The 16,179-nt window shown below is 45.0% G+C and overlaps 1 protein-coding gene across 1 annotated transcript; it reads right to left on the minus strand.

The window, feature by feature from the left end:
• Positions 1–2,994: 2,994 nt before the first annotated feature.
• LOC133917448 (uncharacterized) lies at positions 2,995–3,429 on the minus strand. The gene has a single exon (XM_062361350.1). It carries the CDS (start codon positions 3,427–3,429, stop codon positions 2,995–2,997), a length of 435 nt encoding a protein of 144 aa, XP_062217334.1.
• Positions 3,430–16,179: the final 12,750 nt, after the last annotated feature.

Consider the following 16,179-nt stretch of genomic DNA (forward strand, 5'->3'; position numbering starts at 1 on the left):
AGCGCCTTCGTTGGTAAGCGGTTCAGCAGATACACCGCGTGCCGCACCGCCTCCCCCCAAAATCTTCAAGGCACGTTCATGCTCTTGAGGAGGGACCTCGCCATTGCCCTTACAGTCCTGTTCCTCCTCTCCACCACGCCGTTTTGCTATGGCGTGTATGGCACGGTGAGGTGCCATTCGATCCCGGCCTCCTCGCATAACCAGGTGAACTTGGCAAAGAGGAATTCCCGACCATGATCAATCCTCAACATCTTGATACACTGCCTGCTTGTGTTCTCAGATTGCAACTTGAACTTCCTTAACACGAAGCAGGCTTGGTCCTTCATCTTGATCATGTACACCCACATCCACTGAGTAAAGTCATCAAAAATTAACATAAAATAACTATTACCGGCGAGCGTCGAAGGTGTGATCGGCCCGCAAAGGTTGGCATATAGCAGCTCGAGTGGCTTCTCTGCCTTGTAATTTGCCGCTACCAAAAATGGTTGTCTCGCCTGCTTCGCCACCAAACACCCTTGACATAGCTGGTTTGGGTGCGTGATTGGCGGCACTCCTGCCGTCATCCCCTTCTCGACGAGCAGCTTCATAGTAGTGAATATGACGTGATCAAGCCTCGCATGCCAGAGCCACACCGGGTCTTGAAGACTGGCTAAGAGACACATTGACGTCGCATGATGCAGCTCGATCTTGTAGAGGAGATTTGGAGTTCGCCTCACTTTCATTAGCAATTGCGCAGGACTACTATCATATACACGTAGATGTTCAGTATCTATGATCACCTTGTGTCCAACTTCAGTAAGTTATCCTAGGCTGATAATATTGCTACAAAGTCTTGGAATGTAGTAGACCTCCTTCAACAGCCATTGATCGCCGTTCATGCAGCTGAACACGATCAACCCTAAGCCCATGATCTGTACCGTGGAGCCATCCCCGAACTTCACTTTGCCAGTGACACCTTCGTCTAGCACTCTGAACTTCTCTCTGTCACCGGTCATGTGATTACTGGACCCATTGTCCAGGTACTAGACCTCGGAGCGGGAGCCTCCCTCTGATGTGTCACGCAGTTCCAGCTTCAACTTCTCTTCATTCAGGGACACGGCATCCCGCCTTTGCTGCAATCCCAGAACCGTCTCCTTCGACATTGCGAGCAATAAGGCCGGCTTGGTGTCATTGGTATGTGTGAGATGAGACTCGCCTTTCTCTTCCTCCTTCTTCTTAGGTGCCTTGCACTCGTTTGTGTAGTGCACTATCTTGTAGCAGTTATATCACTTGATGTGGCTCTTGTTGCGGCGACTGCCGCCCAAGCCACACTCCTCGTCATTGCGCGACATCCCACCAAGACCACCTCTGCCACAGCTTTTGCTGCGTCCACGACCACCCCGGTCGTGGTTGCTATCTGTAGGAAGGTGGTATTTGCTCTTATTGCTTGACAAGGAGTCACTGCCATCCTTCTTCTGTCGCGCTAGCCACTCAGCTTGAGTGAGCAAGAGCTGGTCGTCACCGATGCTATTGCCATCGGATGCACGCGGGGCGAGCATGTTCTTCAAACGCCTTCAGCCGCCCCACGGCTTCCTCGAATGGCATCTTGTCGAGGTCGTAGAACTGCTCGATCCTGGCAAGCACACTCAGGAATCGATCTGGCACGATGTCGAACAACTTTTTGACCAATGCAGCGTCGTCAAGCATCTCCCCCAAATTGGCGTACCTGACGGACATGGCATTGAGCTTTCCGACGTACTGGTCTAGCGTCTATCTTTCCTGTATGCTCATAGCCTTGAAGTCACTCTATAACATCTATAGCCACGCATTCTTGACGTGATCTGTGCCTACAAACTTTGTCTTGAGACAGTCCCAGACCTCCTTTGCAGTTTTCTTCCTTGCCACCTGCATCAGGAGATCCTCCGGGAGCGCTTGGAAGAGATATGACCTTGCCTTCTTGTCCTTCTTCTCGTCGACGGTCGTACCGACCGTTGGCTCGACTGCCTCCCAAACACCTTGATCCTCCATCATCACCTGCAGGTGAATCACCCAGCTCGTGTAGTTTGTCACCGTCAATTGCGGGTATAGGAACAGCCCACCGTCGCTTTCCCGCATCGTCTCGCCCTGAGGAACGATCGACATCTTCACGAGTTATTGCTGCGCCCTACCGGCTTTGATACTAGATGTTGGGTCTCGACGATCCACAGGACCACGCACACGACCACCTCGTATCCAACCATGGTCTCTCCTGACCACGACCAGTACGAGACCGACCAGTACGTGTTCGAGCACGACCAATCCGGAGATTCACGACTGCAAATGAGCAACCAGTTCTCCGACCACGCAAGCGACCAGTAGTACCCGAGCGATTACACGAGTGACTAGTCGTGCTATGCTTGACCATGTGTCCGCTGCGTATGAACTCGATCATGTGAACATGTAGCTATACGTGAGTCTCGAACTTCCCGACATGGATACAAGGACGAATACTCGACGAGAACTACAAAGACCAGAGGCAGATTGAAAGATTTCTAGAGGAAAATTTTACTCTATTCAATTTTTCTCAACTTGCGACTTTTTTCGACCTATCTGGCATATAATTCAGGGATTACAACTCTATATTTATAGCGACTTGCTAACTTCGAATCCTAACATGAATCGTGCTATCCCACGATCCGATTCTAGACTCTAATTCCGACTCGAACTAGACAGTGCATATTGTACGTTACAAAGTCCTAAACACATTCAAACTAAGACTCCGACTTGAATACAGTTTTGAGCTGCGTAAAACGAGTCCCCGAAACCCACTACCAGGATAATCCAACAAGCTGGTAGGCTTGGCTGTAACTGGTTGCCCGTGGGAGCTCCAGCAGAAGCTTCCAACGATGTCAGCTTGTCAGCTAGGGCTGGATCATGTATGTAACACCCATGCATAAAGCTCAGGTAATCTTTGCAGGCTGCTCATTGAGCTTCGCGTAGAACGCACCTTCCTCCTCGCCGGCCGTCTTTGCCATCCTATTGCATGGCCGGGATGACGCGCGCCGTTTTCTTGCCGCCGCGCCCCCGCCCCCGCCGCTGCGCCTTCTTCGCCGCGGGGGGCGCGAGCGCCGCGCTTGCACGCACCGCCAGAGCGGCCATGCTGGCGTTCGACAGCGGGCGCCCGAGCATCGCCGCCTGGAGCATGAAGTATATCTGCCCCGGCCGGAGCAGCTCGCCGGCGGGCAGAGCCGGGGGCTGCTCGTTGAAGTCGAGCGCGTCGCAGTTGCACATGAAGAACGACGCGGCCTCGGCGTCGCCGGCGAGAACGTCGGAGACGGCGACGAGGGGAGAGGCCGGGAGCTCCTTCAGCGAGCCGTCGGCGGCGATGATCCTGACTGGCGCCGGCTGTGTTGGGTGCTGCACCTGCCGCGAGACACTGCTACCATGGATGCAAGAAAGCGTTGATCCCATGGAACCTTGTGTGGCTTTGTGTTTTCTTGTGGAATTAAAGAAAGTTTAATGCTATGAAATCTGTAGGTGTATGTGGGGTGATAGAGGAGTAGGTGATGCATATATAGAGTGTTCAATAGGTCATGCGAAAATGGGAGAGATTTTACTTTTCTCATTTCGTTCCGTAAGTGTTCGAAGAAGGTGCTTCCTTCTGTTCACGGGACATTATTAATCCTACCCAAAATGCATTCAGTCAAACTTGTAAAACCTTAACTACCTTTTATGCCACATGAGAACGATAATACTTTTAACATTACGTGAAAAATAGATAAAGGTGATGGGTCATAACTATCATAGCCCGTCACTCCGAACGCATCACTGATGATATGTAATAAGTAACGGATAAGGACTCGTCACTAATAAGATCATTAGTGATGGATTAAGACCCGTCACTTATTAAGGTCATTGGTGACGGGTCACAGTTGACCCGTCACTTATTAAGGTCATTGGTGACGGGTCACAACTGTGACTCGTCACTTATGACTGATATATGGTTTTTGCGCTTTTTGGACGTGAAAAAAAGTCAAAAAAATATTTTTCACAAGCCAATCCAACTCAGACCTATCACCACTCATCACGTGCCTTTACCTATTTTTCAGGTTATTTTTAGAATGTGCGTTCCGTGGGAATCAAACTCACGACGGCCCCTCGCGTGCGTAGCTGCCTAACCACTTCAACCTCGTGTGCGTCCTGAAGGAACTTGGATAAAAGATCATTTTAATTATTTTACCGAGGGTCATAAGTGACGGATCACAACTGTGACCTATCACTTATTACAAGTCATAGGTTACGTTACCAATGTTAATTTTATAATAGACATAAAAGCTAGTTGACTCGGAGTGTCTTCGGTTAAATGTGTTGAAATATATGCCATAAATTGAGCATGTATATTATTCCAAACATATAATTGCAATAACAGAAAAGGGAGCTATCTATACACATGGTAGAACAACTGAACAACTGTAAAAAGACAGTAATAACATCTATCATGTGTACCTTAAACAGCCGGATTTCAGAATATAGCATATGAGCAAGTACTCCAAAAGAATGACAGCACAAATGGAAAGGAAAAATTTATTGCTCTCAGATTTATGTCAAACAATTGGCCCCAAGACTTAGAAGTCTTGCTCCCTAATTGTTCTATTGATCTCATCAGTGATTGGGCTATTACTAAGATCTCAAGTAGCAATTAGAGCTTGGACAAATTATCAATTTCAAGCACTGGACAGTGAGCTTAGAGTAACAGAGGGTCTGTAAACCGAGTATTTCTATGTCACTGCTGTTCTAACATGAGTATACAGAAACTAAAACATGTAGATATACAATGACCAAATATTCAGTAAAGTAACATAAGCCTTCTCTGTACATATGTGATTAAAGGTTCAGAACTGAAGCAAAAGAGACCACGGCCACTGAACAGAACAGCACAGTCTGAATTCCTATGGCCAGAGCTCAGAACCACATTCAGTACTGAATAGCTCAAATGTCCAGTGCAACACAAGTCTAAAAACTATTGTACTCAGCTAATAGCCTAATCTTAGGTCATACAAAATCATCACAGAGCAGAGTGCTGTCCAGAGGGAGAAGGGGAGGATACTCACAGCGAAATTCGACCAAAATCGAAAAGAAGGGAGGCTAGGCACGGCTCGCAAGCCGCTGTCCCAGAAAACCTAGCACCTGCCGTTGCCGACGGCGTGAAGGAGATCGGAGATACAAAGCCAATAGCTCTGCAATCGGCACGAGCTGGCGAGCCTGAGCGACGCAGCTCCGGCTCCCAACACCACGATCACCGTCGGCAGTCACCACCGAGCACGTAGCACTCGGTCCAGCAAGCAACAGCCAACCCACGAACAGAGAGATGCAAGTCACTTTCTTCCTGTTCTTTCTACCTCTTTTTTTCCCCATCTTTTTGAGAGGAAATCAGCCCAATCTTATATGAGAGACTCACCTGGCTCCCATACTCGGATGAACGCTGCCCCCCCCCCCTCAAAATCCGGCCTCAACCAACTGCCTATCCTCCTCATCTCGCACGCCTCCGATCGAAGCGTCGCCCAGGAGACTCGGGAGCCCCCCAACAGAAGCCACCGCCACCCTCTCCAGAGAGAGCATGGGGTGCTCTGCTGCCCCTAGGGCAGTGCCCATATGGAGATAAAAGGAGCCGACGGGCCTTGGGCCGAGATGATTTTTGGACCGGCAGCAAGAAACAAGAAGCAGGAAAATAAAAGCCTAAAGGCAATTTCCAACAGGAAAATCCAAAAAGTGACAACAATCCCCACCAATTTTAATGTTGGAAATACCGGTTTAATATACAGGTTTTAAGAAACATGTACCTTTCGAGTTTGAACACACTACCGATCCATACAAACTTTAGCCCACACAGGTAGAGGAGGACAAAACCTTGATCCTCCACCTTGGTGTGTGGACCTCCATTCATATAGCACCCTGTACGAGGCTGCCTTGCTTTCAGCTCTCAGGTTGGACTTTATGGTCATGTCCAGGTATCTTATTCATGAGTGCCACATAGAGAAGTACCCATCTTCTCTCTGATTGCGACCACACAATCACACTCATATAGGTGAATTCTCCTAGATGTCCTATAGGACGACATCTATTGCCATACGGCACTAAATTCATTAAGAGCTTAAAAGCTCAACCTCTCCTACAGAAGAGCGACGCAGCAAATGGGATCAATTGCTCTTGTATCCACGCAGCTTGTTTTCCTAGAGCCTAGTTCACAGGATCTCCGATCTTCTAGGATAGGTTACTGCCAACATGAACCTTTTCAGTGGGTAGTAATCCCATTCCTCTCGACGCTGCCTGAATAACTGTTTTAGCCATTCCTTTGGTGAAAGGGTCCGCAAGGTTCCTTTCAGGCTGAATATAATCCACCGCGATTATACCCATCTCTAACGCATGCCTTAGCGACTTGAGTCGCCGTTTTATGTGCTTCGAAGACTTCATATTGTCCTTCCTACTCTTCACCTTAACTAGAACAGTTTGGTTATTGCAGTAGGTGAGAACAGCCGAAATTGGTTTATCCAATATCGGCAGGTCAGAAAGGAGTTCTCTAATCCATTCTGCCTCTACGGCTGCTGAGTCTAGCGCCACTAGCTCAGCCTCCATCGTGGAGCGAGTAAGGATGATATGCTTAGATGACCTCCAAGACACTGCTCCGCCTGCTAGAGTGAAAACATATCCACTCGTAGCCTTCATATCATCTGAGTCACTGATCCAGTTGGAATCACTGAATCCCTCTATGACTGCAGGATGGCCAGAATAGTGAATTGCAAGGTTCTTTGTCCCCTTCAGATACTTAAGTATCCTCTCCAGTGCTATCCAATGATCATCTCCTGGGTTGGACGTATAACGACTCAACCTGCATACTGCATATGAGATGTCAGGCCTAGTTGCACTGGCCAAGTACATGAGGGATCCTATTACCTGCGAATACTTTAACTGGTCTTTACCATGGCCTACATTCTTCTTTAGCTTAGCATTTGGATCATAGGGCGTGGCTACAGGCTTACAGTTTAACATACCAAAACGTGTAAGCACCTTGTCCACATAATGGGATTGACTAAGAGTTATCCCATTCTCGTCCTTTATGAGCTTGATGTTTAAAATTACATCAGCTTCTCCCAGGTCCTTCATATCGAAGTTCTGAGATAGAAGAGACTTAGTTTGGTTAATCATTTCCAGGTCTGTCCCAAACAGTAATATGTCATCCACGTATAAACATAGAATGACACCTCGACCCCCACCATAGCGATAGTACACGCACTTATCGGCTTCATTAACACAGAAGCCGACCGAAGTCAGTGTAGTATCAAACTTTTCATGCCATTGCTTAGGGGCCTGTTTGAGACCATACAAGGATTTGATTAGCCTGCATACTTTACGCTCCTGCCCTGTTACCACAAATCCATCTGGCTGCTGCATATAAATCTCCTCATCCAGCTCCCCATTAAGGAAAGCTGTCTTGACATCCATCTGATGCACAAGGAGATTATACGAAGCTGCCAGTGCTAAGAGCACACGGATAGTGGGTAATCTGGCCACAGGAGAGTAAGTATCAAAGTAGTCCTCTCCTTCCTTTTGCGTAAAACCCTTAGCTACTAATCGGGCCTTGTACTTTTCTATAGTACCATCGAGTCTACGTTTTCTTTTGAAGACCCATTTGCAGCCGACTGGCTTGCAGCCAACTGGGAGGTCTGCTAACTCCCAGGTTCCGTTAGTGATGATCGAATCCATCTCACTACGGACTGCTTCCTTCCAGTACTCCGCTTCTGGAGAAGCGTATGCCTCTGAAAGGTTTCGTGGTTCATCATCCACGACATAGGTGACAAAGTCATCTCCCAGTGATTTTTCAGTTCTTTGCCTCTTGCTCCTCCTGAGTTCCAAATCAGAAACCGTGTCATCAACACTCTGAGGAACATGGTTGTCAACTAAAAGATCATGGGAAACCGACTCCTTTGCTCGCATAGGAAAGATGTGCTCAAAGAAAGTCGCATCCCGAGACTCTATTATCGAGTTAACGGCAATGTCTGAGACCTCAGAATGGACCACTAGGAATCTATAGGTTGTGCTCTGGTGTGCATACCCTAGGAAGACACAGTCGACAGTCTTTGGTCCTAATTTCCTTTTCTTCGGTAGGGGAACATGTACTTTAGCTAGACAGCCCCATGTGCGAAGAAAGGACAGATTCGGTTTCCTCCCCTTCCATCCTTCATAAGGGGTTACCTCGCGATTCCGAGGAGCGACCCTGTTCAGGACATAGTTAACTGTGAGAACAGCCTCACCCCACCATGAGTTAGCCATACCAGAACTTTGTAACAAGGCGTTAACCAGGTCACAAATTGTTCGGTTCTTTCTCTCGGCTACTCCGTTAGACTGTGGTGAGTATGGTGGCGTAAATTCATGAATTATGCCACTTTCTTCACAGAATTTGGAGAAATCCCTGGGAATATATTCCCCACCTCTATCAGACCTCAGTTTCTTTATTGTCTTCCCCAGTTGGTTTTCCACCTCGGCCTTATAGATTTTAAAGTATTCTAATGCTTCATCCTTTGTTCTCAGCAAATAGATGTAGCAGAATCTAGTGGCATCATCTATGAAAGTAAAGAAGTATCTCTTGCCACCCTTGGTTAAAATTCCATTCATCTCACAAAGATCGGAATGAATCAGCTCAAGTGGCAAAGTGCTTCTCCCCTCGACCGTATGAAATGGTTTGCGGGGCTGCTTAGCTTGCACACACACCTCGCACTTATGGCTCTTATCATAATTATATGAAGGAATAAGTTCCATCTTGCTCAACCGCACAATTGCTTCATTATTAACATGACACAAGCGAGAATGCCAAATATCAATGTTCTTATTAGAATATGAAGAATAGAAAATGTTTGCAGAGCTATCAAGAATAGAAATGCGGAACATGCCTCCGCAATCATAGCCTTTCCCTACAAACGACCCACACCTGGTCATCACTACTTTATTCGACTCGAAGACTAGTTTTATTCCTTGTCGGCACAGCATCGATCCACTGAGTAGATTTCGGGTCATGGCAGGCACAAACAGTACGTCCTTCAGGACCAGAGTCTTGCCGGAAGTCAACTTCAGGCTCACTTGTCCCACTCCGCGTACTGCTGCCGAGACCCCGTTCCCCATCAGTACGGATCCACCATCTGCGCCCTGAAGAGAAGTAAAACATGTCTGATCAGCACAAATATGCCTTGTAGCACCTGTATCAACCCACCAACTTACTGGTGAATTTGCCATAAAGGCCTCAGGTACATACCCACTAGTGGAGTCGCCTTTGCCGGTATCATCGGCCGTTGCAACCGCCATATGCACTTGGGCTTTGGCTGCCTTCTGCTGATCAGGTATCGGCCCCTTGCCCTTACGATCGCGGCATCTGTTGGCTTTGTGATCCAACCCGCCGCAGACGTAGCAGACAATCTCGGGCTTCTTCTTCTTCTTCATGGCATTAGCCTTTGGTCCCGAAAAGCCAGGCTTGGTCTTCTCTTTCTTCACATTTTTCCCAGGATGGTTCTTGTGCTCGACAAGGTTGGCTTGAGCGGGCGCCTTCCCCCCACCATAGCCTGCCTTAGACTTCTCCTCGACATTTATAGCAGCAATGAGCTCATTAAGAGTCAGTCGCTGCTTTAAGTGCCGACGTGCAGTGACAAAATCACGCTAAGAAGTAGGCAGCTTGGCCAGGATGGCATTGACCTGAAAGTTCTCAGGGAGGACACAGCCATACTGGCCTAAGTCCCGCACGATCAGTTGTAGCTCATGGATTTGTTCCATGACTGATCTGCCATCTCCCATGCGAAAGTTCAAGTAGCTTGCCACCATGAAGGATTCGTTGCCGTTGTCGCTTTCAGCATACTTGTCATTCAGCTCCGTCCACACCTTCCGCGCTTCCCCGAAGCTCACGTATACATCGAATAGCCTGTTCGACAAGACGGCCAAGAGACGTGCCAAGGCAGAGGCATTAGCCTTCTCCCAACAGGCCCTTAACGCGTCGAGACGCGTTCTTTCGACCTTGTCTAGCACGGCTTCGCCCTGGGGGACGGGCGGCTCTTCGGTGAGGACCCAGAATAATCCGAGCTCCATCAACCATAGCCTCGTCCGGGCCTACCAGCGCTTAAAGCTGGTTCCGTCAAAGCACTCAGGCTTAATCGCGTCCGAGGACGACTGTGGTAGGCCAGAGGAGCTAGAACTAGCCATCTCAGAAGCAAAACTAGGTTTTCTGGATTGTTGAAATATATGCCATAAATTGAGCATGTATATTATTCCAAACATATAATTGCAATAACAGAAAAGGGAGCTATCTATACACATGGTAGAACAACTGAACAACTGTAAAAAGACAGTAATAACATCTATCATGTGTACCTTAAACAGCCGGATTTCAGAATATAGCATATGAGCAAGTACTCCAAAAGAATGACAGCACAAATGGAAAGGAAAAATTTATTGCTCTCAGATTTATGTCAAACAATTGGCCCCAAGACTTAGAAGTCTTGCTCCCTAATTGTTCTATTGATCTCATCAGTGATTGGGCTATTACTAAGATCTCAAGTAGCAATTAGAGCTTGGACAAATTATCAATTTCAAGCACTGGACAGTGAGCTTAGAGTAACAGAGGGTCTGTAAACCGAGTATTTCTATGTCACTGCTGTTCTAACATGAGTATACAGAAACTAAAACATGTAGATATACAATGACCAAATATTCAGTAAAGTAACATAAGCCTTCTCTGTACATATGTGATTAAAGGTTCAGAACTGAAGCAAAAGAGACCACGACCACTGAACAGAACAGCACAGTCTGAATTCCTATGGCCAGAGCTCAGAACCACATTCAGTACCGAATAGCTCAAATGTCCAGTGCAACACAAGTCTAAAAACTATTGTACTCAGCTAATAGCCCAATCTTAGGTCATACAAAATCATCACAGAGCAGAGTGCTGTCCAGAGGGAGAAGGGGAGGATACTCACAGCGAAATTCGACCAAAATCGAAAAGAAGGGAGGCTAGGCACGGCTCGCAAGCCGCTGTCCCAGAAAACCTAGCACCCGCCGTTGCCGACGGCGTGAAGGAGATCGGAGATACAAAGCCAATAGCTCTGCAATCGGCACGAGCTGGCGAGCCTGAGCGACGCAGCTCCGGCTCCCAACACCACGATCACCGTCGGCAGTCACCACCGAGCACGTAGCACTCGGTCCAGCAAGCAACAGCCAACCCACGAACAGAGAGATGCAAGTCACTTTCTTCCTGTTCTTTCTACCTCTTTTTTTTCCCATCTTTTTGAGAGGAAATCAGCCCAATCTTATATGAGAGACTCACCTGGCTCCCATACTCGGATGAACGCTGCCCCCCCTCAAAATCCGGCCTCAACCAACTGCCTATCCTCCTCATCTCGCACACCTCCGATCGAAGCGTCGCCCAGGAGACTCGGGAGCCCCCCAACAGAAGCCGCCGCCACCCTCTCCAGAGAGAGCACGGGGTGCTCTGCTGCCCCTAGGGCAGTGCCCATCTGGAGATAAAAGGAGCCGGCGGGCGTTGGGCCGAGATGATTTTTGGACCGGTAGCAAGAAACAAGAAGCAGGAAAATAAAAGCCCAAAGGCAATTTCGAACAGGAAAATCCAAAAAGTGACAACAAAATGGTCATAATTTTTGCATACGAACTTCGATTTCGACGTTTTTTTGACTCTACGGACATCTTAAAAAAAGTTACATCCGTTTCTCCCCACTTTGTCAGGTTTGGCGAATTTTTTGAGGCCTAAAATGGCTTAGAAGATTGAGTTCTCGCCTCCGAAAGTTTCTGCACTATTTTCGGAATGAGCGTTTGTGTCCATAGCTGTTACCCCTTACATCAAACTTGAGCAGAAATGTACAATAGTTTACATTCTAGTGCTTCTAAAGTGAGAAAAAAATAAGAGAAAAATAAAATAAAAATAATTTTTTTTGCAATGTTTAAATCATTTTCTTTATTTCTGAATAATGTCATTAGTAACGGGTTATAACTTGACCTGTCACTTATGACAGGCCTATGAGACCCATCACCGATGAGTTAGTCATTGGTGACCGGTGAAAACTTGACCCGTCACCAATGACGATTCATCACTCATAAGTCATCGTAGACCAGTCATTAGTGACGGGTCAAGTTTTCACCCGTCACCAATGACTGGCATTAGTGATGGATCACAACTATGACCCGTCACTTTTATCATTACAACCCGTCACTTATGTAGTGTCTCATTTGTCTGTTTTTCACGTAGTGTAAATTTATCACCAAAAGTACGTTTATGTCATTGTAATTTTTTTTTTTACGCTTCCTAATCTTCATACGTCTGAAATTGAGCAAGATTTCAGGCAATGAAGAATTGTAACCGCAGATATGTTTATGGTTAGGGGTTTTAGGGTTTTAGAATGTTGGAGGTCTGCCGGACTTAAAATAGAGGTTGGGCAGTGGCTAGATAAGTGGTGGGCTACAGTTTGACAGTGCAACAAGGCACCGACAACAGCGTCGGAGACGCGAGCGGTGGGTAGAGTCAGCAGCAGGGGTGACAGGGATAGCGCGGTGGACGGTGGCAAAGACGTAATTTCCTGAACTTGCATACATGCATGCAGCACTAGCTTGCACAGTACATGCATGGCTGCTTAATTCAGTTTGGAACAGAAGTTTGTGCGTTAGCACTTGTAATTTCCTGAATAAGCTGTAGCTTTGCTTAGCCATCGTTTGATTATTACGACACAAATCGACCTACCTAGGCAGTCCAGTGCATTTCTTTCTTTCTTTCCATTTTTTTTGCTGTCTGACTGTGACAAGATAGAGGAAGCGGGTACGCGACCTTGTTCAGCCTACCTTGCTGCGGATTTTTCAGGCACGTTGTCCGAAACCGTGTCGGTCGTCGTCAGACACACATTCCTCCTGCACCGTATGGGGAGGAGAGAGAAAAAAGAGTAGCGGCTTCAGGACACCACCAACCACGACTACACCACCAACCAAGACCAACATATCGGCGCTTTCATTTCTTTCACGCTAATCTGCTATCTTAAGACGTCAGAGAAGAGGAAAAAGAATGGAACAAACTTTTAACGATCATAATATGATGGCACCTCAACTATTTCGGACGAAATCCACGTCGAGAGTCACGCAAATTTCAAAGATAATTTGTTCACGCGCGAACAGGGGAGGCGACGACTGCGATCGAGGAGGTATCCCTGCGATGAAGGTACCGCATGGTGTCTGGCCAGATGATGCCTTCATCAGACGTCGGAAGCGAGGAGCAGAAGCTGAGATATAATAATCAGAGACGCCGTAATTGAACAATCCATCAGCCGTATCTCCGGTGATCACGCATGCAGTGTCGAACAAAGCCTGCATTCAGTGGGTGCCAATCTGGGGGCGCAATTTACTGCTGACGATGACTGATTATGAATATATATATGGTGATCACATAAGGTAGGTAAATGCAATTTCGCATGTCTTTTCGTAAGCAAGGTCTACCTCGGACATCTATCTCTTTCATATAATACTTATCTATCTATTAGTTCATATATTTTATAAGTTTTTCCACCTACTCTTTTAACACAAATTAATGGTTTTGATAAGCCATACAGCCGCATACAGTGTCGAACAAAGCATGCATTCAGTGAATGCCGATCTGGGGGCGCAGTTTACTGCCGATGACCGACGACTGAACATCACTGACATTTCGGATAGTTAGCTTTGCACCGAAGAATTTTCGTCTTGAAGGTAGCAGCTACTCTAACGACGACTTCCTCTCTGCTGCTCAGGTAGTCAGGTTGACGTTTGTGATCTGCACCCATTCACCTGAGCCTGCATTTTTTTGCTTGGACCTTGGGGCCGGGTAGTAAATTGAATGACACGCAGGGCACGCAATAACTTGTTACCAATATTACTTAACGATACGGATACGAATATCAGAATTTAACTTGAATTCGTGTGTTTAATTCGGTAAAAAAATTAGACACGTGAAATAAAATTCAGAATCCGACAATCAAAATCCGACTCTGATTCGAGGTAACACTGCATGTTACTGACTTAGACTATGTTTGTTTCTGTTTATCAGTAGCTTCTGCTTCTTAAAAAAGCTGATAAGCTAAAATAAACGTTAAATTTATTACTGCCTTATGGCTTTTTTATAAGCTAATTTTTAATAAAATTATCTAAAATATGATAATCTAACTGAGATTAGCTTTTCTAAAAAGCTGATATGCTAAGAGCCTAAAAATTAAACTCATAAAATAGCTATATTTTCAAAAATGATAAATAGCTTTCCCAATAAACAATTTTTCAAAAAATCCTCATAAATTTTAACTGTGTTAAACAAAGTATAGCGACTTTTCCTTGTGTGGCAACTCGCGAACAAGCTGGGGTTCAAACTTATAGTTCAGTGATCAGTCAAAATTACCAACCCCCATTTGTTGAACAGTTCGGTTAGTCAACTTTTCCAGGGTTTTTTATGTGTTGGCAAGCTACAGATGTGATGTTTCATAGATTCTGCAGGAGTTCGAGTGAGAATTGGAACATGATAGACGATCAAGCATATTGTTCGACGTTCTCTTAACCGGCGGTAATAGCCCTCCCTCGGTCCCAATTATATGGCTAGATTTAAAGATACAAATGTATTCGTTAGATAACCTTGATGCCTATAATTGAATTTCCAATACACTTCTACTGGTTACGATAAAAACCTGTTTATCGTACAACTGTAGTATTTATAAATCTAAACTGTTATAATTTGACGTTCATTACGTGATCCAATTTTGCTGATGACAGAGGCCCGCATTACAACCGTATTTTCTGAATTCGTTTATTTTCTGAAAACCGTATTTTATTATATATATATATATTGCGCCTAGGTACACTATAGTTCACTATTACGTCACCTCCAATTACAAGTAAAAAAACTACCAGCTACAACTAAAAAAATAATCAGTTACGTTATCATATAATAAAAGATATATAATTATAACTAAAGAAGATATCTGAGTTACGATCATATATATTTGTATGAACTAACCTATCTTATGTATCGTAAATATACTGTTTTTAGTATCGTAACTATGGATGTGCACAGAGATGAACAAGTTACGGCCACATGATAAAAATACATAATTACGACTAGATAAGTTATCAGAGTTACGACCATATATATTTATAATAACTGACATATCTTATGGATCATAAATATATTGTTTTAAGGATCGTAATGAGGATGTGTGTAGAGTTAAACTATGTTACGTATAGACATATAATAGATATATAGTATTTATATATTATAGACACGTGAAGGTATCCGAGTTACCTCATACAGTATAAATATATATAGCCGCACAGGACTAAGTTGACAGCTCATCTTTAAATTATCTACTTTATAACTCATTTCACATAGTAATCTTCGCGGGTTGGACACTCACGTTTATTCCCCGCTAGGGCTTTCCATGTCAAATCTGTACTAGGGGATTTATAGGATATATTTTGAATTTTTGAGTATTGAATTTCAAGGATTTTCTCATACAACTATAGCAAATGTAATAATAAGCAAGATAAATTTTATTTAACCTACAAGTTATAGTATGATCCCACTAAAATAAACATGATAAATCCTTTTACGTTTCAACCAATTCATCCTTAAATTCCAATTCTTCAAGAATTATCATGGAAATATTTTTTAGCTATGAGAGGCTCGGTACGGTCTTTATATTGTTCACAACGATGATATAGTCGATCTTAGACAAACGATGACATTGGCAGTAGCTGGTTAGGTTTTTGTATCAATCAGTTCACCGGTCCTTGGCTATGATATACATTTTTTTCTAAACATGTAAGGAATGACTCTTCCCAACTTTCTATTAAACTGATAAATAAAAACTACAGAGTCCTCGGCTACGTACATCCTTCGATATAGAGGTTGGAATATGAGTTATTTCATTATCTAAAACAACTATAGAGTCCTCCTGCTTTTACATAGCGAGAAATTCTTCATTCATGCACAGTCGCAGGGAAATCCAAAATCAGAAACAGGAAGAGTATTTATCAGAAAGAGAATCAATGAATCACCTTTTTTACATTCTTGTTGTAATTTTGCAACTTCGGGATTATGTTCAAAGGCAGGTAATACATATGAATTTTTATTTATTTATTTTTTGCATGAGAGTCCTCCTGTTCCCTAAA

Source organism: Phragmites australis, chromosome 5 (genome assembly GCF_958298935.1).
Source record: "Phragmites australis chromosome 5, lpPhrAust1.1, whole genome shotgun sequence".
Lineage (NCBI taxonomy): Eukaryota > Viridiplantae > Streptophyta > Magnoliopsida > Poales > Poaceae > Phragmites > Phragmites australis.